General features: G+C 38.6%; 1 protein-coding gene across 2 annotated transcripts in view; it reads right to left on the bottom strand.

The window, feature by feature from the left end:
• Mctp1 (multiple C2 and transmembrane domain containing 1) overlaps nucleotides 1-22,267 on the bottom strand; it is a 531,756-nt gene extending 509,489 nt beyond the window's left edge. For both annotated transcript variants that reach the window (XM_071612401.1, XM_071612402.1), the window contains exon 1: nucleotides 21,548-22,267. In XM_071612401.1, the coding sequence (XP_071468502.1) occupies nucleotides 21,548-22,267 (720 nt within the window). The remainder of the gene's footprint in view (nucleotides 1-21,547) is intronic.
• Between the last annotated feature and the right edge of the window lie 2,576 nt (nucleotides 22,268-24,843).

Genomic DNA, 24,843 nt, shown 5'->3' with positions numbered 1-24,843 from the left:
GATGCAAGTATGTCAAAGAGACACGGGGTCAAAAGGGCCAAATGAGAGAGTTCCCACTGGTCAAAGCTAGAACAATATAAGCAAAGAAACAAACAGTAGTATTTGATTATAATTCAAAGTATAAAATAAATAATCATGAGTACACACTGGAATGAATGAATTAATAAATAAATATACATGTATATAGGTATATATGTATGTATGTATTTTAGTAAATAACAGGGGAGAAAAAAATGAATCTGTGCTGAATTCCAAATCATTTATGTAAGTACTCCATCCTCAAAGAGGTGAAACATCTCTTCCCACACCTTAAGTGTAAACTGCACAGAGTAACTTTCTTCCAAAGACTACAACATAAGCAATGGAGTGGAGTGGGGGAATATTGAATAACTTTACAGAGGAGAAAGCTGAAAAACAGGACCTCAGTTAAATGACCAAGGTTAACATTAGCAGTAATAAGTCACATTGACAGTATGTACTTACAACAGTTTGGATATTATGTTTGGATATTATGTTCCACAAAACCCATGGTTAAAAAGCTTGGTCTTGCTAGGCATTATGGCATGTACCCGTAATCCCAGCGGCTCAGGAGGCTGAGAAGAAGGATGACCAGTTCAAAGCCAGCCTTAGGGGGGGAAAAAAGTGAGGCACTGAGCAACTCAGTGAGACCCTCTCTCTAAATAAAAATATAAAATAGGGCTGAGTGCCCCTGAGTTCAATCCCCAGTACCCCACCACCACCACAAAAAAAAAAAAAAAAAAAAAAGCTTGGTCTCCATTGTGGCAGTATTAGATGCTTTTTATGGACCTAGGAGAAGGTCCTTAGGTCATAGGAGGTTTATCCAGGAAGGAAATCTTGTGACCCCAGCCTCTCTCTTTTACTGTTTGTTTTCTGGCTCATGAAGTAAGTAATTTGCTCTTCCAGTTGTTCTCACCTGGCATGTGACATGTCATCCTTGTCAGAGGCCAATTATTGGGCAATCCAGCCTTGGACTACAATCCCAAGAACCATGAGACAAAATAAATGCTTTCTCCTTACAGCATGATTGCCTCAGGCATTTTCTTATAGTAATGCAAAGTTGACTAATACAGTGCTCTTGATATGATGGTATGAACATGGCACCTTATATTTATGGTCTTCTTCTATAAAACCCATTAATTGCTCTAATTATGAGGGGGGAAAGTCAAACAAATCCCAATTAAGAAATTCTATAAAATATCTTAACAGTACTCCTGAAAACTAGCATGGTCATAAAAAAACAAGAAAAGTCTGACAAACTATCACAGCCACTAAAAGCTTATAGAGATATGACTAAATGCAAATATAGTGTCCAGTATAGGATCCTGGAACAGAAAAAGGATTTTAGGTAAAAACTAAGGGTATCTTAATAAGGAATGGATTTAAAGTTAACAATGAATTCAAGTTAGTTAAATCTAACAAGTTATTAATATCCTATACTATTATAGTAATAAAAGTAATATACTACAATACTATAAGATATTAATAGTAGGGGAAACTGGGAGCAGTGTAGATGGGAGTTCTGCAATTTTTCTGCACACTCAAAATTATTCTAAAAATAAAATTTATTTTAAAATATACCAAATTAAAAAAAAACATTAAAAATGATGAGGTAACAACCCAGAGAATGCATTCATTATAATTATTTAAGCATTTCTTTATTGTTGGAAATTTTAGCCATGTCCCATTTTTCCATGAAAAATAACACAGTGGTGAACAATTCCATGTATATTTTGGGTTGCACTTTTGATTGTCCTTATAATAGATTCCTAGAAGTTCATTCTAGTTTAAATAAATGTTAAAATAATATAGTTAACCCAAAGCATCAGAAGTCCCATAAAAATGGGAGGCTTTGCTAAGCAAATTTTATGATTAAGGAAAATATGCAGTAGAAAAATTATTCAGAAGAAGATAGCAAGGAAAATATCCAGGATTTGCCTTCAGCTTCCAGCCCCATGCATTGATTCAATGAATAACTGAGCAACTGCAATGCACCAGGTTAATATACTGTTAGGAATAAGAGAGCCTCCTGGAGAACTCGTACCCTGATCCACAACAATTAAGGAATGCCAACTATTCCTTTAATTCACAGAATTCTTACGTTTGATTCTCTGCTCTTTGCCAAGAGGTAGTACACGAATACTAAGTGTTAGGTGTTTTTATACCGATTCTCTGCATCACTTGAATCTCCAGGTTACAGTGTGATTTTGTAGCTGAAAGAAAAAAGATTTCTTCCACATTAGCATTTTGTGAATTTTTTAAAATGCTTATAGAAATCTTACTTTTTTTTTCTATGATAAATGATTTCATTTTTGTACCTGCAATCTCTGGTTAGCTTCACTGTCCTCTGGTGCCACCTAACGCTCATCTCCTCTGGCACATGTGTATTTCTTAATCCTCCCATAAATGTTATTTTAAGCCTGGGTGTAACCCTAACAGCAAAACTTCCTTTGATTATCTTCAAAATGTCCATCTGTCACCAAGCCCTTCAGAAATTGTTGCTTCTATTTCTATAATATCTGATTATTTCTTACTTAAACTTACAGATCAATTTAAGAAATTCCACAATGGTTTCAGTCAGAGTTCCTTGCAAATGTTCTCTGCAATGGAGAACTGCATATAGTTGGTTTAGTTGAGTGGTATGGGATGCATCACGAGATGCACAGTAAGAAAGCAATACTGGGCAGAGGGAGCTATTGACTCACAATGTGGTTTCAAATGAGGCCTTTGCCAATCATGTGGGAAGTCTTGGAGCTGGGACTGCAGTTGCCCCAAATTAATGCAAGAGGCTTAGTCTTTATAACCCTGAATCAACTAGCCATTGGCCCTTGGAAGGACATAATTTGGGGAGAACTATTTCCTAAGGTTGAAAACAGACATTCTCCCATATTTTAAGGGGTAGTGTCCAGTAGAGGCACATATTTGCAGCCATCATAGTTCATACCCCATCAGCCAGGGGATGGGCATGTCCCAGATAAAGGGGTCTGGGAAGAGCATCAAGGTTTGCTCTTTGGGTCTGTGGTAGTCAATTTTTCATCACCATGACCAAAATACCTGACCAGAACTACTGAGAGGAGAAAAGATTTATTTTGGCTCACAGTTTCAGAAAATTCAATCCACAGTCAGCTGCTGGCTCCATTCCTCTGACCCTGAAGTGAGGAAGAATGTTATGGTAGAAAAGCATGGCAGAGGAAAGCTACTCAGCTCATGGCAGCCAGGAAGGGGGTAGGTATCTACAGACAAGATCAGCCTTTCCAGGGAACACCCCCAGTGACCTACTTCCTCCAGTTAGATCTAACCTCCCAGTGGTCCATTTGGTTATCAATGGATTAATGAATTAGTCCACTGATGCGATCAGAGCCCTCTTGATCTAATCATTGCCTAAAGGTCCTATCTCTGAATTTTGTTGCACTGGGGACTGTCCTTTCTTTTTGAGGGGGTGGAGGTAGAATGATTTATGGAATCCTCCCTCTTCACAAAGAAGTCTTGGCATTTGGGTGTTAAGGAGAATCAGGCTTTTAACACATGAGCTTTTGGGGGACATTCCAGATTCAAACCATAACAGGTCTGTCCTCACTAAATCTTTGCCTGCTCCTTTACCTTCACAAGTCCATCTAAATGAAGGGATCTAGCTCTTGAAAATAAACTGTACAAATTAATAATCACTTTTTTTGAAAAATATCACAGGTGACTTCTGGGAGTATATAGCTCATTTTAGGTATGAAATGGTTGAGGAAAACAGGCATTTCCAATTCATAGCACCTAACACAATGGCTTCTGTGTAAGTGAGAACCCCATGCATACCTTTAAAAGATACCCCAGTTTTAGGAAAAGAAATGAGGAATAAAAATATGAGTAATGTAAAAGGATTATACTTCAATTAAATAAATACTCCATCAGTTCTCAGTACAAAAATCTGAGATTGGACTGTGTAGACAGCTGTGTGCTTGAAAAGATTAGGAACGAAGTTAGAACATCTATATTTGAGAAACTTTATCTCTTATTAACCGTGGAAAATAAAGCCCCTATAAATATAGTTGTAGCAATCTGGGAAATTCTCAGGAAGATGAATAGTAGCTTAACTCAGAAACATATAATCTCAAAAAAATTGTATTAATTAACTCCATGAGATTTTTTTAAACAAAAAAACACATTATATTTGACCATGAAATAATGCTGAGTTTTTTTAAATGAGAAATCATTTATAAATACTAGAGAAATAAGACTACAGAGAATATGGTATAGAATAATATATTTAAATTCTAAGTTTAGATTCATTCTTGCAGCCAAACCTATATGAGAAACACAAAGATTACATAGTTTTCAATGTCTATAAACACATGCTGTTACATTGTGGTGGTCATTATTATTGGTTTGCAGAGTTGCAGAAGAGCCATTTAATTCTTCCTATTTTTATATCAAATAGAAACTTATTACCAAACATCTCTTTCTAAAATATAGCACAGTCAAATGGCACCCATCCAAAACAGAACTCCCTATAGTCAAATACATATTTATAACCAGGATCTTTCCTGAGGAAGGAGTTTGAAAGTCCTAGGAAAAATAAGGATGAAGGAACTGAACAAACTACATTGTCTTTCTCTTTAGTAACGGCCCCACATAAAGTCCCCAAGAGACAGAAATGGATAGTTCAGTTTGTCAGTTCTAAGTTTCCAGAGGCATTTGGCTCAAGTCACAAGTGCTACCAACACAAGGACCGAATTAAAAGCACAGCTGCACTTTTCCTAAAGAAAAGGACCCACTGGAGTGATCTGTACAAATTGTGAAGGTATCTCACAATACTCTGGGATAGAAGGCTCAGAGGCTTGTAGTATGAGATATGCTGGGAAGAAAAACATTGTAAAATTGACTTAAGTATGGAAATGAGATACTGGAAAGAAGTCTAGATGCAAATAATAGAGAGGAAACCATGCAACAACTGCAATAAAATTAAATAATAAACCCATTCCATAAATTAAATATAAAGTTCATTTATGTCATATTATATCATTTACACCTAATTATTCTACCTAATATTTTAAAAATTAAAAGCTTTTCTCCAATTAATAGAAAACTCACTTATTAGTTATCTAATTTAATTGCATACTTATAGGGTATTTTCTATGTACAAGACATATATGAAGCAAAGAAAGTACCACGAGTCACTCCTTTCTAAACACTCGAAGATGTGAAATGGAGAAACCCTGCAAATGTAGGAAGGCTTAGCAATGTGAAAATGTTATCTATAAAGCTCAGGGAGCCCCCTGACTTCCTGAACTGGTCATTAGAAGGCTGACTGTTTACTGACTTCATTTGCCCAAAGAAGCAATGTTGCACACAGGAGTTTCAGGGAGGCATTATGTATAAAGAGCATACATAAGAGAAAGAAGATGTCCAAAGCCAAGCAATTCTGGGAAAAGAAATAAGGGGTCCTGGGGAAGGAAACAAAGAGACCTGAAAACATTATTTGGGGCTCTGGATCCAGCTTGCGCTGGGTCTTCTAAGGTGTAGGCCATAACAACCTCCTTTAAATCCTAATCCAGGGAGAGCTGAGCTCCTGTCCCTGGCAAGGGAAGAGTCCTGAATAAAACACCCCTGATGTCTAGGTTCTGCCCCATCCATCTCATAAAACATTGCCTTTCTTACCCACTTCTCAGAGTTTCTCTTCATTATGCAGGAAAAGATCATGTGCCTCTTCAGCTTCAGAGCCTGGCAGGACCTATAGAGCCAGCCCCAACAGCAGGCCAGTCTACTCACCTCTGGCACACCAAGCATCCATTCTCCAACAAGGGTTCACCTTCCACCCCATCCCCATTCAGTTCCCTTCTCCTGGCCTGTTGACCTAAGTAGAGAGTCAGGCTTGCAGGCCACAAGCTCCAGAGTTAGTTAGCTATTTAAAGGAAGTACTTGTGCTTCCATTTGTCATGGTCCAGGGACCATGAGCACAGATCCATGTCCCACTGAATCATCTACCTCTCAGATTTGAGAACTGCCCTTTAACTTACAAAGTGCTTTCTTCACAGACTACAAGCTTCTGTATTTCCTAACACATTTATTTCTAAGATGACCATGAAAGTGTTGAAAGGAAATAAGCAGAGAGCTAAGAGAACAAAGGCCTATTCACATTACTCCTAGTACAAACCAGACCAATGTCCCAACAGCTTTAACAAATGAGATAATTAAGCCTCTGTATTTATCTCCTCAGCAAAGAAATTCCTGTGGGTTTATTAATAGTGGGACATTTATGTTACTTAGTGGTTATGTCTGTGTGTGTGCATGTGTGTGTTTGTGAGAGAGTGAGAGCGAGAGAGAGAGACTGCCTTTGAGCCTAATCCAGGGAGAGTTCAGCTCACAAGTGCATGTACAAACACACACATACAATCTCCTTATCTAAGAGGAAAAATCTCTGGAGGGCAGGAGCCTTGGGTCCCCAGAATCTAGAACAGATTTTAGATTCCATGTATATGTAGCTGATCTTCAGCAAATGTTTACCACTGAGGAGGATCATTAGCAAAGCTGTGATTAGATATCTTGTCCTCTGATAAAGAAATCTTGCTTCTTAGTGGTTCAAACCCAAAGAAGATATATCCTTTATATAAGAATATATAGGAAGGAAACAGAAATCACCTTCCAGGAAATAGAACCCCATATCAACAGTAAATTCGATTTGTGACCAAATTTTTCACTTGTTTCCTGGTGTCTTCAGTAAATGCTGTGGGACATGGCCACTTTTCTATATCTGAACACCTGCACCTCTTCTTCAGAAGATAATCTACAGATCCTTTTTAAAGAATCAATCCCTGTACCCTGCAAGATCCTAGGATAAATAATATACAGTGTCATGTTGAAAACTCAGAAACTCAGGTTTTAATTTTTGTAATGCTAATGTGGGCATCTTATTCTGATGAGAATTATCAGTGAGTTTTCTTTTCACCCCAAAGGGAAAGTGAGAGTTCTGGAATCTGCAGGTTGGAAGTCATAATCTTTCTTCCTAGAAAGATGATGCACAATTTTGGCTTTGTGTTCATTTATGTTTCTGTATGGGCACCATGTGACAACTTTCCCTAGCTTCTGAAAAGAGTCTATGATACCAAAACAAAATTAGAATTACTATTAAATCGCTTTACTATTTGAAGAGTATAGCGTTTACTTGGTTATGACTTTAGTAAAATGCTTTACAAAGAACAACAACAATAAAAATAAAAGGCCACATCACATTTTCCCATTGTAGGAGATAGACTATAAGTTCTTTATACCCTACTGACTTGAGCATGGTTCCTGTCATTGAGAATTTTTACCAGATGCCATTTCCTATTCCAGATGGCAGTAAAGCTGAGGTACTTAGGAAGCTCCTGTGGCCTGAATGTTGATCATCCTAATAGTCATCTGGGAATGACAAAGCAGAGATTGGCAGACCTGACTTGGCCTGACTCAAAATCAGTACGATTTCTAACCACTCATAATTGCAGGACATGTCAGGATCCATGCACTGGGTTTTCAGTGGCACGTAGGCTACCTAATGTTGTCATTTGAGATTTAATTGTTTAAAACTGAAATTTTTACATTTTCTTCTTTTTCCTCCTATAACTCTGAATAACAAATGTAATGGTGAGCTTTTGTATACTTTAAGCTTTCCTTCTTACTTGGGAGCATTGATGCAAATCTGTTTCATAAATGTGAATATTGGCTGTACATGAAAATATAAAAGTTAAATTTTATATCTGAGAAAATAGACAGGAAAATACAAAACTTAAATCAAGTCTTTTTTCCCCATGCTTTAGATCCATTTAACAAGAAGTCTTCCCAATCACTCTATAATTGTATTAAGAAACAACACAGATTTTTGAATATACACCTTCTTACAGAATCCCTTTCCAAAATTCTTCATTTTTCTCCCAGCCTAACTTCAGGAAAGAAATTGGAAACTCATGAAAAAATATGTTTTCCATAATTTAGAGTTGTAACATCTGGATCACTGAGCTTTATCTAATTTCCATCTCCATCTAGACTCTGAAATGTGCGGTCTGTAAGAATCTCTCCCTTGAGCATTGATAATGGAACATTAGATTGCATTCCCTGCCTTCATTTACTTTCCAATGGTACTTGATAAAAAGTAACAGGAAGAATAAAATGGTATGTTTTTCCAGGGGGAGAAATATTTTCATCTAGTAGCTATTTCTATTTCTTATAGTTAGTTCTAAAATATCACATTCTAATTGGGAAACGATAGCCCAAACCTCCTTCACAGTTAACAAAGCAGCTCTGTGAAGACAGTGATTCTACACAAAGAAACAACAAAAACTATCCCTAGAATAAAGTCATGAACACTCCTGAAGATGGTAAGATGGTTCTATTCTCCATGATCAAGCAACTACTCTATCAAGATTACCTTGGTACTTGTGAAAGCCCCATATCTTCCCATGACACAAAGTCCTGCATGATCTGGTCCCTGCCAACACCTCAGACCCATTATCCACAAACCCTTTCTCTCCTCCTCACTGAATTCCAGCTACCCAAGACATCTTTCCCTGAGCTTCTTCTGTTGTGGTTTCCACTGCCCTGAACTATCTGCCACATCCCTTACTCCCCTCTTCCCCAAACCTGGCCAACTCCTATTCATACTTTGTCTTTCATCCTAAATGTCACTTCTTGAGGAAAATCTTCCCTGTCCCTCCTTTTCTCTCAAGATTAAATTGGGGACTACTAGAATTCATTCCTGTAGTTCTCTGTATTGCTCTGAATCAGTTTCCATAATTGTAATTGATAATGACTTGTGCATTATTTTAAAATGTCATGTAAGTTTCATATACTAGAACATAAGCTCCATATAAGTAGAAATTGTTCTGTCTTCTTTAGCAAGGCATTTGCAAGATGCCATGTCTACTACAGGATAGATATGTAATAAATATTTTAGGGAGGGAAAAGAAAGGAAGAAAGAGGAATTACTAAAATCATTGATATTGGGTTGGAAAAAGTTCTTCCAGTTACACACATATATGTGTGGGCCTGATTAATTATATTAACATTTTAACTGAAATTTTCCCCATTTCCAAGACATCTGGAAAATAGCTACCTGACAGCAGACCCAGTAGCCCTTCAATGTTGAGGAAACTCATGTACTATAGAGGTCATGTGAATTTTAGAGCAGGCCACTTAGGTACAAAATCCCAGATCTGCTTTGTGACCTTGCAAAATTTGCTCACCTCTTCGAAGCCTCTCTTTCTTGGTTTATCTATAGAATAAAGCTAAGAATTCCTGCCCCTTTAGAGTTGTCACAAAGATTAAATAAAGTAGTGACTGTGAAGCGATTGAGACAGTGACTGACACAAGACTAAGATTTGAATGCTGGTATATTATTACCAAGGACATTAGAGGTTCTGCCAAACCCAGAAGACATTATCACATATATTATATTCTTAATGTTAAAGGAATATACCCCAAATAGCCACCTTTAAAAAACAACTAGATGCTTATAAAACAATGTGCCCTTGCCCAGAGATAACTCCTAGACTAATTGCAGAGGTATGGCTTTACTTTGCAAAGAAGCTTTAACAACATGATTTGAAGTCATGATAGCTGAACAGAACTCACAAAAAGATTGATCTGAAAAATATTCACTTATGAACTGAACCTGCAAATAAATGAAATAAGCCATTCCCATTCTTTACTTTTCTCTAGGTAACAAGGGCACCTTCCCAAAGCTGTCACTCCAAAGCAATGAACGGGGACACTCAGATCATTAGCAAGGCTGGAGTTAAGAGAGAGCCAGGCTTAACCAGGAATCCTGAGTTTGGGTTCCAGTTACAGTTTCTGCACTTATATAATGATGTGGCCTCATTAATGGTAGAACAGTGAGCATCCTGTAAATTATGGCCTTGGCAAAAATCAGATGTTCATTAATACCCAAGTTCCACCACTTGCTAACTATGGGCAGAACCAAGATTCCAGAAGAGTCATTTTGCCTAAGAATTTCCCACATGTAAATACAAAATTGCAGTAAGGTTTGAGTTAATGTATATAATCTATAATGCTTATTTGAGATATAATACATAGAATACTTAGCAGATAAAACTATTTAATTTTTTCCCCTAAAACCATCTCTTTCAGGTGTCAAAAAAAGCAAATTAATGACAGAAAGGGGATGAAACTGTATAATATAGAAAATGTATAATCATAGAGTTCTTGCAATTTATAACATGCTTATAATAATATTATCAATAGCATAAATAATAATGATGACCTAGTGGAGTGCTTGGTAAGAAAGACTGTTTTAAGTAGAACTGTTTGTAAAAGTTGATAGCTACATCTTTTTCTAACAAAAGATGTAGCTTCTTGGGTGGCTTACATCTACTCGGACTAGACAAACTCAAACAAATTGTAACAATTATATCTTCATTGAAATTTAGTACTATCATATCAAAGAGGATGATTAAATTTAGAAGGAGAAGAATATTGGAGTTATTCGGGTTCTCTTTAACTCCAGTGAAAAATACAATGTATGTGATATGGGCATGGTGGTGCATGCCTGTAATCCCAGTGGCTGTAGAGGCTGTAGAGGCAGGAGGATCACAAGTTCAAAGTCAACCTCAGCAACTTGGTGAGACCCTAGGAAACTTTGTGAGACTCTGTCAGAAATCAAAATAAAAAGGGTTGCGGTTGTGGCTTATGGTTAAGCACCCCTGAGTTCAATCCCCAATACCAAAAAAATATTTTTAAAAAGATATGATGATCATGAAAGAGTAGGCATGTACATAAACCACCCATGGAAAAGACATATTTTGTGTGTTTGTGTGGGTGTGTAGACACAAATATATGCAAAGTATATGTCAAAAAAGCAACACAAAATGCCAAAAACATCACAGGAACCAATAATTTAAACTTCATCATGAAAAAAATATTATGAATTTTTTAAAAATTTCCCAATTATGCTTTACTTATTTTCCCTGCTCATTTTCCAAGCAAAGAAAGAGAAGTAAAAACACTTGAAAGCACAAAGTGGGAGGACAGAGAAGGAAAAGCTGAGACCTAAATGAGATTGTCCTGCAATTGTCCCTGACAGAGTTCAATCGGCTAACCATGATTGGTAAGCCAAGATACACCAGATCCTCTTATGGCAACTTCCATACAGTCATTCCTCATTTCTGGCAAATGCTGGGAAGAAAAAAAAAAAAGTTGAAGTCAAACAAACTGAAAAGCTCAGATAGAAAGGAATCAGTATAAGAATGCTTTACAAAGCTCCATCTTTCTTGAAAATCCCAAAAGCAGAGGGCATGGGGCCTGGGAAACTGCCAACTGCTGGTTTCCCTCCAATCTTTGCCTGTTCTTCTAAGTCCTACTCAGCTTATTTCCTCAGAGGACATGAAGAAATCACAAAAGCATCCATCTGAACTTAGAGTCCGTGAATGTTGTCTAACAGGCCAAAGACAGCAAACACTGACTTCAGAGAATGATCTAAATGTCAAGTTTGTTTGTTTGTTTTTTAAATTTGAAACTCTGTGGAATTGAATTGGCATGTATGCAAAGCCAGACAGAATTAGGCAAGGGCACAATCACAGCTGGACTCCATCACTGTCCCTCACCTCTGGCTTCCTTCAACAGATGCACGGATAAAGATGCACAGCATGGAATATTATTCAACTATAAGAAAGAATGTAATCCTGTCATTTGTGACAACATAGATGGAACTGGAGATCACTGTGTTAAGTAAAATAAGCCAGGCACAGAAAAACAAGTACTGCCTGTTCTCCTTTATATGTGGAAGCTAAAATTTGACTTCATAGAAGTTGAGAGTAGAATAGTTGTAACCAGAGGCTGGGAACAGCAAAGAAGAGATAGAGAGAGGTTGATGATGGTTACAAAAATATAACTAGGAAGAAAAAGTTCTAGCATTCTATATAGCACAGTAGGTGACCGACTATAGTTAACAATAATTTCTTGTATATTGCAAAATAGTTAGAGGAGAGGACTTTGAATATTCCCAATATAAACTATCACATTTGAGATGGTGGTCTTGCTAATTGCCCTGATTTGATCATTGTACATTGTATCCATGTATCAAAATCATACTGTACTCCATAAATATGTAAATTATTATAGATCAATTTTTAAGACATTAAAAGAAAAGAATGTCATGATGAATATGAAACAAATAAACCAAGCTTAAAAAGAAGCAAAGAAGGAGAAAGGACAAGAAGACACAGACACATCTGCTTTCAGCAGAGACAGCATGGCCCCTGTTGATTCAGGGGGTTTGGTCCTTAAAGTGCGCATGAGGTTTGGCAGCAACTCTGTGGTAACACAAAACTTGTCTCCAAAATCTATTCCAATTCCAAAAGACATTTTGGAAAACAGTCAGACTTCTAATTTGGCGTGGTGAAAATACTATTCAAAGACAACTATAAAAAATGCTGAATTCTTCTGTTATCAAAAGCTATTTTACATCTGAATAAAAGAACACGTTAAATATGGCTTAAAGGTTTAGATTTCTATTTTAATAGACTATCTATTGGCAATTTTCAGATATGGACTATTTTCCTTGCATCTGAGAGAGAATGCACATTTCACCATTAAGCACAGTGCTTTAAGAATGAAAACTTTCAACATAGCCCTTGGATTCCAAACCCTTTCATTAAAACTATTTCTTCAAATATTTAGCCACTATGTCAAGCACCTTAAGAATTCAGGTAATAGGGATATGTAAGAGGTTTTCTTGTTTTACCTGATCTTTTTAATCAGACAAACATAAATTTATCCTTTCTTAGAGAGAGAAGATGGGAGGGGAGGGGAGGGGGGATAGTAGAGGATAGGAAAGGTAGCAGAATACAACAGTTACTAATATGGCATTATGTAAAAATGTGGATGTGTAACCGATGTGATTCTGCAATCTGTATACGGGGTAAAAATGGGAGTTCATAACCCACTTGAATCTAAAGTATGAAATATGAGATGTCAAGAGCTATGTAATGTCTTGAACAACCAATAAAAAAATTTATCCTTTCTTTGACTCTATTAACACCACTTTTAGTGCTTAATGCTGCAGAGAGAAGGAAACTATTATTCTGAAGATTCCAAAATATCAAGAACGGGAGCGATAATAATAAATAGCTGACAGTCTGGTGCTGGAAGCCTGCCATCCTTAACCATTCTGCATAAATGCAAACTCAAAACTCACTCCCCTCCAAAAAGAGACTTGTCAATAAAAGCATTGATGATGATAACAAGGAAAAATCAAAGACATAAGTAAAGGAGAAAACATGCTGTGATTACCTCTTTCCACTCTCCTTTTCCCCAAAGGTTCACACAAATCTCTGCTGTCTCCCTAGCTCAGCCACTCCCAGGATTTCCTTCTGGTCTACGCTCCCACAATAATCACACTTCATTTTCACCTTTCTTCCCACACCTTAGGCTTTGGTCCCACTAATTGACTCCTTCATTCTTGCACATACATGACACTTGGTTGGCAATATCCTTTCACCATCTCCCTGTATCCAAATCCTAATCACACTTCAAAACAAGACGGAGGCTATCAGGTGAAACATCCTCAAATTGCTGCCACCAAACCTACAGACATTTCTGCATCCAAATCCACACCATCTCCTTCTGTTGCAATGGAATAGGGAGGTTACTTCTGGCTTAAGGATAAGGAAGATGGCCTCACACTGGTCTATGGGACCCTCCACAACACATGTCCTTAGGGAGCTCACACATCGGTAATCACCTTCTCGTTCATCTTCAACCTCTTCTTCTCCACAGGTTCTGTCTCATCAACCCAATCAGGTGAGCTCCATAAAACAGAACATATAAACAAACCTTCTCATGGCCCACTTTTGTTCTCCCCTACCACTTTTTTTTTATCCCTGTGTATAACCAAATTAATTAGCCACCCTCCCTATGCCCACATTTCCCTTTCCACGTTTCAACTCACTTCATTCTGATTTTCATCCTATTCATTGCTAACAGCTGGTGAACTCCAGAGAACTCATGGCAAAAATCAGTCTATTTAATTTTAACAATGTGGTCATGGCTGGTGAACTCCAGAGAAATTTAGCCCAGATATATATTTTATTTAGCCTATGATGCTTTAAAAAATATCTAAGTTATCTGCCAAGATTTGAAGACTGATGACATCACACAAAAATCTGGGCTTCTGACTTGTATTAAAGACTGGAAGCTCTATCAATGTTGCTGCTTTTCCTGAGTGGCAATAATCAGCAGAAGCTGAAGAATAGATTCTCTCTCAAGGATGTGTGCACTCCTTGGTTCCCTCTTTGCTCATTGTTCTCACTTTAGTAAAAATTTAAAAGGACTGGCAAAATTCATTTTTTTTAATTTTTTATTGTTGGTTGTTCAAAACATTACATAGTTCTTGATATATCATATTTCACACTTTGATTCAAGTGGGTAAAATTCATTTTAATATTATATTTAATTTAACCCAACATATCCAAAATATTATTGCAATATACAATCCATAAAAAGTTATTCTTTTCTGTATGTTTCCAAAATTCATTGCATATACTATTTTACACTAACAGCACATTCTCAGTTCTAACTAGCTACATTTCCAAATGTGGCTAGGTATGTGCTGCATATGAGACAACACTGGGTGTTTAATGATTAGCTACAAAAATAAAATCTTGTAAGGAGAGAGGAGGGGAGATAGCACTAAGTAGAAAGAAGAAAGCAGGCAAGATTAAGTAGGAGGGTGTTTGTGTTAAAAAGCAGGCATATAATTTTACAAAGAAGGTGGCACACAGACACAATGAAAAATGAAAAATCAGCTGTAGTCCAGTCCTCCAGGGGAAAAAATGTCCTTCAGAAGCAAATGCAGTTGATCAGTGATGTAGACTTTCTGAAGGCAGATTTGGGTGTTTTATCATTAGGCTGGGCAATAAATAGGAGTCACTGTGAATATCGACTGGCCAGCTGTCAGAGATCTATTTCACCTACTTGGCACTTAAGAGGTAGTAGAATGGACCAAGATAGTGAGAATGGGATTCTTGGTCAAGACTGGGGTGTCAATCTGAGTCATGACTGGGAGAAGAAAGATCATAAGAGACTTTTTTTTAAATGATGAGTATGGGATACAGTAGAAATATGTTAAGGTCAAGAGGTTGAGGTAAGGAAAAGCATCAGTGAAGCACAGGAAGATACCTTGAGCCAGGATCCAAGCAGAATTCAAGACTCAGAGTCTGTGTGGGAATAGTCAAAGGTATCAGAAATTCAGATGTGCAAGTGCAATATAGAGACGGGAGTGCAAAAACAAATGCCCCCACTCAGATACAAGCACCAAGAAATGTATCCCTGAGCCAAAGACCTCAGAAATAGGATTTTCTCCTTTGTCCTCCAAGTGAGCACAAATGGCAGCCATTTAAGAGGTATCATGTGCTCCTTTCATGCCTGAAGACAAGAACCAGAATTAAAGTCTAGGGAGGGAAAAGCAGAGTAACCAGCTGGGGGAAAGGGGGAACATCAAATTTATCTGACAGGTTGAAAAGGACTTTGAATCAAAGAGGCAGGAACTCCATTATACAATCATAAAGTGATTCTGAAGCTTTTCCAGAGAACTTATCTCTGAGCAGTAACAACCTGCCCATTCATCCCTTCATTCATTTAGCAACCATTCATTGAGTAGTGCTCTCCTGGACTGTTTTAAGGCACCGATTCACTAAGTCTAAGACTTGTACTAAGACTTGCCAAACTCTACAATAGCAGAGCTGGTAGGCAAATCATAGTAACTCAGTCAAGCAAAATAGGTTCTGACTACTAGTACTAAAGGGGATTCTCTAAATAAAACCAGTGGGATTAGGATGATGCAATGATCTTAAAATGTCCAAAGGTCCCCTCATCTGTCATCTCTTGTAATTTTCCATACTAACTAGGCCTCAAGAGAATGGATCTATTAAAATAGATTTCTCAGGAAAATCATTCTTTTAAGAGGGCAGTATGCAAGATTTTAAGATCTCATGATACTGAAAATACAGTTTTTCATGTTGTGTTCAGACTAAAATTAAATAGAAATATTTGAAAACTTTAGGGAAATCTATGTGATCTATTACTCTGCTGGGGAAAAAAGTTTCTAATGATAATAAACCAGTTCACATTGCAAGAGAAAATATACTTGGATAAAGTTTTGAGTTGTTGGGGGAGAGTAATCACTTCCTACACCTGATTTATAAAAAGAAGTGTGAGTTAGAAGAAAAGGTTGATGGTGGCAAAAAAAAAAATTAAAATGGCACATAAAGTTAATGTGTAGAAACAATAATATGTTCAATAATACCAACAAATCAAAACTCCACAAGGACTGTAAAGGCCAAGTAAAAAATTACACGTGGAGCATGTTACCTTTATTCTTTAAATATTTTGGGAGGGGTTGTAGATGGGCACAATATCTTTATTTTATTTATTTATTTTCTGTGGTGCTGAGGATTGAACTCTGTGCCTCAAACATGCTAGGCAAGCGCTGTACCACTGAGCTATATCCCCAGCCCAACACATTACCTTTAATTCAAAAATTAGATTTACAGAAATGTAAGCATTTCATACATAGGCATGATTTACCCTAATTTTATGAAAACAAGCAAGCTTATATAAAATAAGTTCTAGGATAGTATCTATTTCACTGACATTAAACAGACCCTTGAAAGCCAGTATTCAAAAACTATCCTTCTGTTATACTTAGTTTACTCAGGCAGGGAAATATGCAATTTTAGTAAGTTTTGCAGTAGCAAAAAAAAAAAAGTCAAAATAAAGAGTTTATGATTTCAAAAAAATTAACTGTTGCTTATCTAAACTATGTAACTGCTCTCATATTATAAATATACGTGAATTAAGGAGAAAAACACCACAGGAACCTAATATGCAGGTCTCCTTGATGCTTACAAAGTTACCTAGGCATACTGTTTACTCTTTGTCAGTTTAGGATTAGCAAATGTCTTAATGATCACTATACAAAAGAAGTCACACTACAGATTTCCTTCCTTGGGGACCAAAGACCTATTATTAGCCTTTTATTTGTGAAATCATTCATTATTTTCAAACAAGTGAATAAAGACAAGGGAGAAAGTTTATCCTATGTTTTAATGAATCTATTGATTTCCCTTCTCTTTCTCAAAATACTTATTCATTCTTCTATGATAATGCATACACATTTGCTAAAAGTCATGCTAGATTTTTTTCATTACTGTATGAAGTTGTAGTATTAACAGTACTACCTTGGTTTCTCTTGGGTTATGTTTGCCACCCCTACAAACAAAGTTATTTACATTTTGAATTAAATGAAAAGACTGGCAAAGCTCCCTGTTAATTTTTTTCAACCACCCACTTACTTGTAATGTTACAATCACAAAACTTTCAATATACTACTCAACAATATTGACAACCACAAGAGCAACTAGTAACGTTAAGTCCTTGATATGTTGCAAACCAATCTCTCACAACAGCTACATGAAAGCACTTCTGTTTATACAAGAGTACTACCTACCTCTATTCAAATCTGCCAGATGTGCAGGATACCAATTAAAAGATAAAGGAACATAGTATACCCCAAAGTAATCCTCTCACTGTGTTTACTCCCTTTCTTTGGAATAAACTGAGAGTCATGTATTTTTTTTTAATATTTAAATGCTATCACACCTCCAATTCTAGTTTACACCTGCTCCAAATATGCTGACATCTTATCTGCCCTCCATTGCTTTGAATTTGGAGGAAGTAATTTCTGAAGGTAGACCAATATCCGACCCTGTTTGTTTTCATAAAATGAAGCTAATTAAAATTGCTTTTAGAGGCTTGCTTTGAACATCATTAGATTTCTAAGTGGTTTTGTCATTTACATTAGGAATTATGTTTTTATGTCTGTGCCTTCCCCAAGATGAAGTTGTGTTCTTTGAAGTAATATTTAAAATGTCTGAAATACAGATAGCAAAAATTAACCCAAATCATATGTTTGGATATACAATTTTAAATGCCAGCATTCTTTAAAAGAATAGATAATTAGTAAAGCAAGTTGTTCTTCACATATAGACTTAATCTTTAAAAAAAATTCTCTCTTACAGATGTCTTAAGGGATTTTATCCCAATGAATGGATATCCCTCCTGCAATGTTTCAAAAACATTTCTATCAAATACTGAATATAAACACTTTTCAAAAGTATATTTTCTCCTATGAAAGCAATTTTGATAAAATTTACTTAGAAGAGAAAAAACAATAAAAATTTAACATTCAGAAAGACTCCATATTTTGTTAAGACATTGAAAAATGCAACACATTCATTTCTCACAATCTCAAAATACTGACTTTCTGATTCTAGCGAAATATAATTTTAGTAACTCATCAAGACAGAATACATGAAATTGGCATATTTTTGATATGCACACAAATTGAGAAAGCATCTTTCCCAACTGTGTTGCAAAAATGAAATGCATCTGTTATGACAATATGGCTCGACACGTGAACTAAAATCAGTGGGAAGAAAGAGGTTTCTTTTCTTTTCTTTATTCTTATAGCAGGACGTTTTAAATAATGCACATGCCCCAACAGCAAGGCATTATCAAGTCTGTTACTGTGTTTCAGAGGTATGTAACAGCAAGAGGGCTGACAGGGTCCTGGGAACTAACACAATTCATTCACATTAACCTAGTGTACCTCAGTGACTTTCAAATCTCTTTCCCTGGCAGTCCAAACTAATTTTTTTTGCTTTTGCTTCACTCTCTCCTCAGTGTTGGAGTATCAGCACATATGTTGTTGAGGCCTCATGCTGGGCTGGAGGGTGGAGAGGTGGGGAGCATGGTGGAGAACGTGACTAATGCCAGGATCAAGCAAAGAACAGAGAAAAATTCAATAGTTGACCTATTTTTGCATTGAATTTTCTTTCTGCCTCGAAAGAAAGTACTTTGTATAAAGGCAATCTAAAGATGTAGTAAATGCTTTTCCTATCTTTTGTGTGTACCCATCTGTGCTGGTAACCTATAAATAAAACAAATCTGGATGTTCTCTAAACTCTTCCCCATGCCTAGGTATCTTGGAGACTAGAAGCTGGGAGACCAAGGAAAAACCCTTGAGATATGCAGGATGCTTGGAAGGGCAGGTGCTGCAAAGAAAAGCCTACTCCTGAGCAGCTTAGTAAGTCTTCCTCCAGTTTCACACTCCAATTATATTTCATCCTCTTCCCCATTTAAAGGCGAGCTGGGCTCCTTTGGTTGGACAAAAAGGTATTTAAAGATCAAAGAAATCTCTCTTCTACATTGGTGAGAATACTGATGAAATTTATACTTATAATTCATAAAACTTCACTTCTCAGAGGACAAGACCCCATGAACATCAGATGCTAGACTAATACTGGTGTCTTCCCTGGGTCTGTGTCTGACATCAGGCAAGTTCTTCGGGGCTTTCTATTCTTTGTGCCTACATCCCACCTTTTACCTGTTTATTTTTCACTGATAGTTTAATCCCTCTTATATCTACATTAAGATGCTGGTTATTTATAATGAAAAGCTTCTTTAGAAACAGAGATTATGATTAACAATGTCACTTTTAAATGTGATATGATGTGCAACAATGCATTCAGAACAAATTAGAAATTAATATAGCTAATCCATCTGATTAGCTGATTATATACAGTGATGGGGAAAACTTTTTAGAATGCATGTAACCTTGCAAATTTAATCATTAAAACAAAGTTATCTCAAAAACTTAAGTTTTGAAAGTCATCAAAGGTAGCTGTGATCATGGAAAGTAATTCAGGAAACTAACTTGAATAGAGACCTCTCAGTCATTATTAACCACGTGATATTGAAAAGATTTAACTTCTTTGGGCATTGGCTTCCTGATCCACAACAAGAACTTCTATCTCATAGGACTCAGGATGAAATCCGGCACATGGTGAAAGTACACACAATATTAATTTAGTATCTCCTACAGAATGAGTCTAGGGCTTCAGTATACAAAATTCATAGTAGTAATTTTGAAGATAAACATGGATAGTTTCTGAAAACTTTTTGGTAAAAAGAAACCTAAAAATAATTCATAATTCTCTATTTTGGTTTTGAAAATAGCTTAATTCAGTGAACTGCAAAATTATTTAGTAATATCATCTTATAATATGATATATACCTTCCAAAATAATTGAATTATTATTGTTCTATTATCCTTGATAGTAAAAGTTACAAAAAACAAAATGTAAAAACAGTTCCCCAATTCTGAAATTCTTATAAAGTAGGATTATATGTATGCTCAAAAACACTATATGGTGTTCCTCTATACTGAACTTAAAACATCCCTTTGAAACCTTACTTTTGAAACCAAATCTAGGAGTTCTATTAAGTTCATTTTCAAGATGACATGAAAGATGAATTTATTTAGTCTTTTACAAATATTATCTCTATCTATTCTTACTTTTTCAAGAACTTAAGTGTTTGCTTAATACAAGCAATTGTGTTTATGAAGCAATAAGATATGCTAGTTTTCTGGTTTATTTTCAGAAACTTCACTAATAAAATGACCAGTAAACAATAAAATTTTCAATTAAAACACATCTATTCCCATATCTTAACCCTTCATACATGGCCTGATATATTTTGTGGCTCAGTTTTTAACCTAATTAAAGTTTTAATGTATATGTCATTCATCTAAAGTAATTATTTGAAGCCAAAATAATGAGGATTTGAGTAAACTAAGATATATTGGAAGAAAAGAGCTACCTAAGTCTCTGGCAGAATGGAATTTCTGAAGCATTTTATAGCATTAACATGACATGATAAACGTTTACAAAAAGAGAGCAATCCCTCTTTAAAATGCAGGGAGTAAAAGCAGCTGCTCGGTGGGATGCCTTATGGATCCTACAAGTAGAATTCGCTTTACTCTTATCTGAGTAGAGTCAACACGTTGAATAAAGCAGCGTATTTCAAAGCAAGTGCTTCCGATTACTATTAAAACTTGCGAAGGGTCATAAGAACATATCCATTTGACTATATCGGATAAGAAGCTCACCGCTATCCACCTGTGGAACAGTGGTCCACCTGCGATTGGAAGTTTTCAGAAAGGAAGGCTGGGGGAGGGGAAAGGAGGCGATGATGAGTAGACTTGTGCTATAAGGCATTCCCCAGCACTAACCTCGTTTACACCATTACTTCACCTCGCCGCATTTCTTTCTATTCCTTCTTGCCAGCCATTGATTTGCTTCAAATGATGTGCCCGCCACTACATTATACATGGTTGTAATTTTTTTCCTAAGTTTTGGCTGTTGTTAGTTTTTTCCTTTGCCAAGGTGATACTTGGCTGAGCATTCCAACAAGTACCCGCTTTGTCTAACTTCTCATTGGCGCCTCATTAAGTTACCCAAACTGTTTCTGCCGACAGGTGTCATTCCTATCAAAAGTAAAGGTGCAAATCAGAACTCTTTATTGTTGCTAACCATGAGGAAAATGTTTTCTTTCCACTGCTTCATCTACTCAATAGAACATACAAACCAACTTCCAGGGTAGTGATTGCCTGAAGCTGGAGGCGTGGCCCGAAGCACCACCTGGCACTCACCTGGCTGCTGTCGCGCTCTTCGCCCTTCTCTTGGGTCTGAGGTTCCACCGGCCTCTGTGATGCCTTTGCTTGAGGCGGCGGTGGCTCCAGCAGCTGTTCCAGGCATGCAGTGCCCGGTAAAGAGGAGCTCTTCTGGTGACACAAATGCACTCCGGGACCCCGACGCCGTGCACCCTCATCTTGGACTCGGTCCCCCCTCGGGGGCGGCTGGGGAGAAGATGACAGGGAAGATGAGGCAGAGGAAGAAGAAGGAGCTGAGTCCGGGGATCGTCCGCCAGGAGGCGTCACTCCGGCTGCTCCAGCGGCTGCCGCGGGCCCTTTTACCGCCGGCAGCAGATGTTCCCGGATCCGGCGGCGTAGTGTGGACCCCTGCTCTGTCCTGCCAGCGCCGCCTGGCTCTAGGGGCTCTGGTGAGGAGCAGCACAGGTTGGGCTGAGAGGAGGAGAAGACCCGATCTAGCACTTGCTTCCTCTTCTTAAAGCCGCTCCACCTGCTGCCCGTGCTACCCACACCCGCCAGGACGTCCCTCGTGCCCCTCGAGGGCGGTGGGGAGGGCGACGGGGTGTCCGCAGTGCGGCGCTCCGGTCCCCCTGAGCGCCCGCCCCCGCCGCCCTTGCTCTTGCCCACTCCCAGCTGCAAGTTCTTCCAGATCCTGGCATGGAAGGAGGAGGACGCCGCCGCAGGCTCGGGCTCGCTCGCCGTGGCAGCCCTGGACTCCATCCTCCACCCCCTACACCTCTTTTCCCCTCCTCCTCCTCCTCCTCCTCCTCCTCCTCCTCCTGCTTCTCCTCCGCCCTCTTCGGCTGCGCCTCCTCCTGGAGCCCCGCGGTGGTGGCGGTGGCGGTGGCGATGGTGGTGGCGACGGCGGCGGCGGGCGCAGCAGCAAAAGCCCGGAGTGCCCAGAGGCTTCAGGCCAGCTCGGAGAAAAGAGGCAGCCGCCGAGACTCTCCCGCCGCGGGACTGAGGCACCGCCTCTTCCTCCTGCACCTGCCGGGTTGGACTAGAGCTGTCACCGAATCCTGGCCGCTGCGCCTGCAAAGTTTTTAGCTCTGAGCTCCGCGGCTCCAGTCCACTGAAGTCCCCCAGGCCGCGCCCAGGCTCCTTTTCCCCGCTGGCAAAGAGCTCGGAAAGCTGCCCGCACCGGGGCGTGCGCTTCCAGCTGCGCCAGGGACAGAACCCAGGCGCCCTCCGGGCAGCACCTGTCAGTGGCGGGGGCGGCTGCCTCCAAACTGGGCGCGCACGCGGCTTACACAATGGGGCGCGTCCGACTGAAGATGTAGGGGACCAGCACCCCTGGCTAAGCACCCTAGCACTATCCTCCAGCTCCTAGGTGGGAGGGCAGGCAAGACCTGGGTAGAGCTGGGTAGGGCCAGAGTCAGTTTGGTTCCAAGGATCAGGCCACTGTTGCCCACGTAGCTTGCTCCGGGCCAGCCTCCGGATGAGTGGGTGCTGGTCTGGGTCCGTTGAAGTACGTCGGAGTGGAGTCTATGCGTCCCGGGCGGGTCTCATGGGGCGCCAAGCGTTCACACCGAGTGCTGAACCTTGCCGAATTCTAAGCTGAACAAGGCTACCTCGCCGGATCGCACAGTCTGCCCCGGGTCCAAGAAGAGAGTTTGATTTCATATGTCTTGGCTTCATCCCATTCATTCCTTTCACGCTCTTCATTTGCATGTGCATTGGCGACTTCTCTTATGATGGGGATCAGGCAGCTTCCAGAGCCTGACAATAAAGCCAGCCCTTAAAGTTACAGGGAGTTTATGGTGGACACAGATGGGAGGGATGTACAGGGCTTCTGACCCTATTAGGTACACAAAATCTCCTCCTTTTCTTTCAAGCTCGTTTTTCTTAGACTACCTCATTCCTTCCTTGCAAGACAAATCGAAAAGGGTTTTTTACTTACTCAGACTTTGCTTTCTCCTAAACCTACTCATCCAGGGTCCTGATTCTACCTGATAGGAGACCCTTATGTAAGGCAGGCAGTGAATCTTCCCCCCACTGCTGCACCCCGAAATATGGAAAACAAAGGAAGAGTTTCTTATGCTTTGGCACAGCAACACTGATGGTAGTCTCCTCTCTGGGTAGCAGTATGCCCTAGAGGTACTACCAACCTAAGCTTTTTTGGCTTTTGTTTTGCTTACCCTTATAACAAATAATTAACAAATATTTACTGAGCACTTTCTATGTGCCAGTTGCTAGATAGGCTCTGGAAATGCAGTTGTGAACAAGAGCAGAGTTTCACTCACATGGAGCTTATTTGAGGTGGCGGGGGTAGTGGCAGAGTCAGACAACAAGCAGAATATCTAATAGGGAAAAGTCCCAGGGAGACAACAAAACTGTTTAACAGTGGTGATAGAGAAGAGGTTGCTAGATAAAATGGGGGACACCCAATTAAATTTGAATTTCAGATAAACGATAAACAATAATGTTTAGTAAATCTATGTCCCAAATAGTGCAAGGAACATATTTATGCTACAAGACTGTTATATTTTTGTTTATCCAAAATCCAATTTTACTAGATATTTTAGCTTTTACTTGCTAAATCTGGCAACCCTATATGAAAGGCTTTTTTACTTTTTGGTTTGGTTGGGAGATTTTTTTGCTTAGGATTTTTTTTATTTATATGTATAAGAAGACAAAATTTGAGTTGAGATTTCAAGAGAACAAAAACCATTGAAAGATCTGATTACAGTGTTTTAGGCAGAGGAACATAAGATACAAAGGCACTGAGACAGGAAGCAGCTTGAGCAGGCAGGTTCAAGGACAGATGGAGACCACTCCTGATAGAGTGGAGCAAGAGTTGGTAAGAGATAACAAATGGGAGTGGTTGGGGGGGGGGGCTTTAGTTATTGTAAGAATTTCAGCCTCCTATAAGTCAAACAGGGAACTATTAAAGCATTTTTAAGCATGGGAGGGTTGTATTGTAATTGACACTTGCCTCACAGGGCTATTTCAAGGGTTAAGGGGGAAAGGACTTAGGTTAGTGTTCTTCGTATAATTGAGATTTTTTGTTATTTGGCAGACACAGAATTTCCTAAGTTTATGAACTCTATGCTTTGGAAAAAGAGGTAAGGGAGTAGCTAAAGATTGCAAGTTGCATTTAATTAACATTTTGAAGTGATGAGATTGTAGAGATGAAAAACAGTACTTACCAGGAGTTACTGGTAGTGCATATAGAAAGGAAAATAAAAGGAAGTTCCTTTATGATGGTGGGACAGATTTATATCTTGGCTGTGATGGTTACATGAGTTTATTATACATGTGATAAAACTGCATAGACTTACATACCCACATACATA

The sequence above is a fragment of the Marmota flaviventris genome, chromosome 5, assembly GCF_047511675.1.
Source record: "Marmota flaviventris isolate mMarFla1 chromosome 5, mMarFla1.hap1, whole genome shotgun sequence".
NCBI lineage: Eukaryota > Metazoa > Chordata > Mammalia > Rodentia > Sciuridae > Marmota > Marmota flaviventris.
The sequence above is the reverse complement of the archived record's forward strand: the minus strand, read 5'-3'. Positions and strand labels throughout refer to the sequence as shown.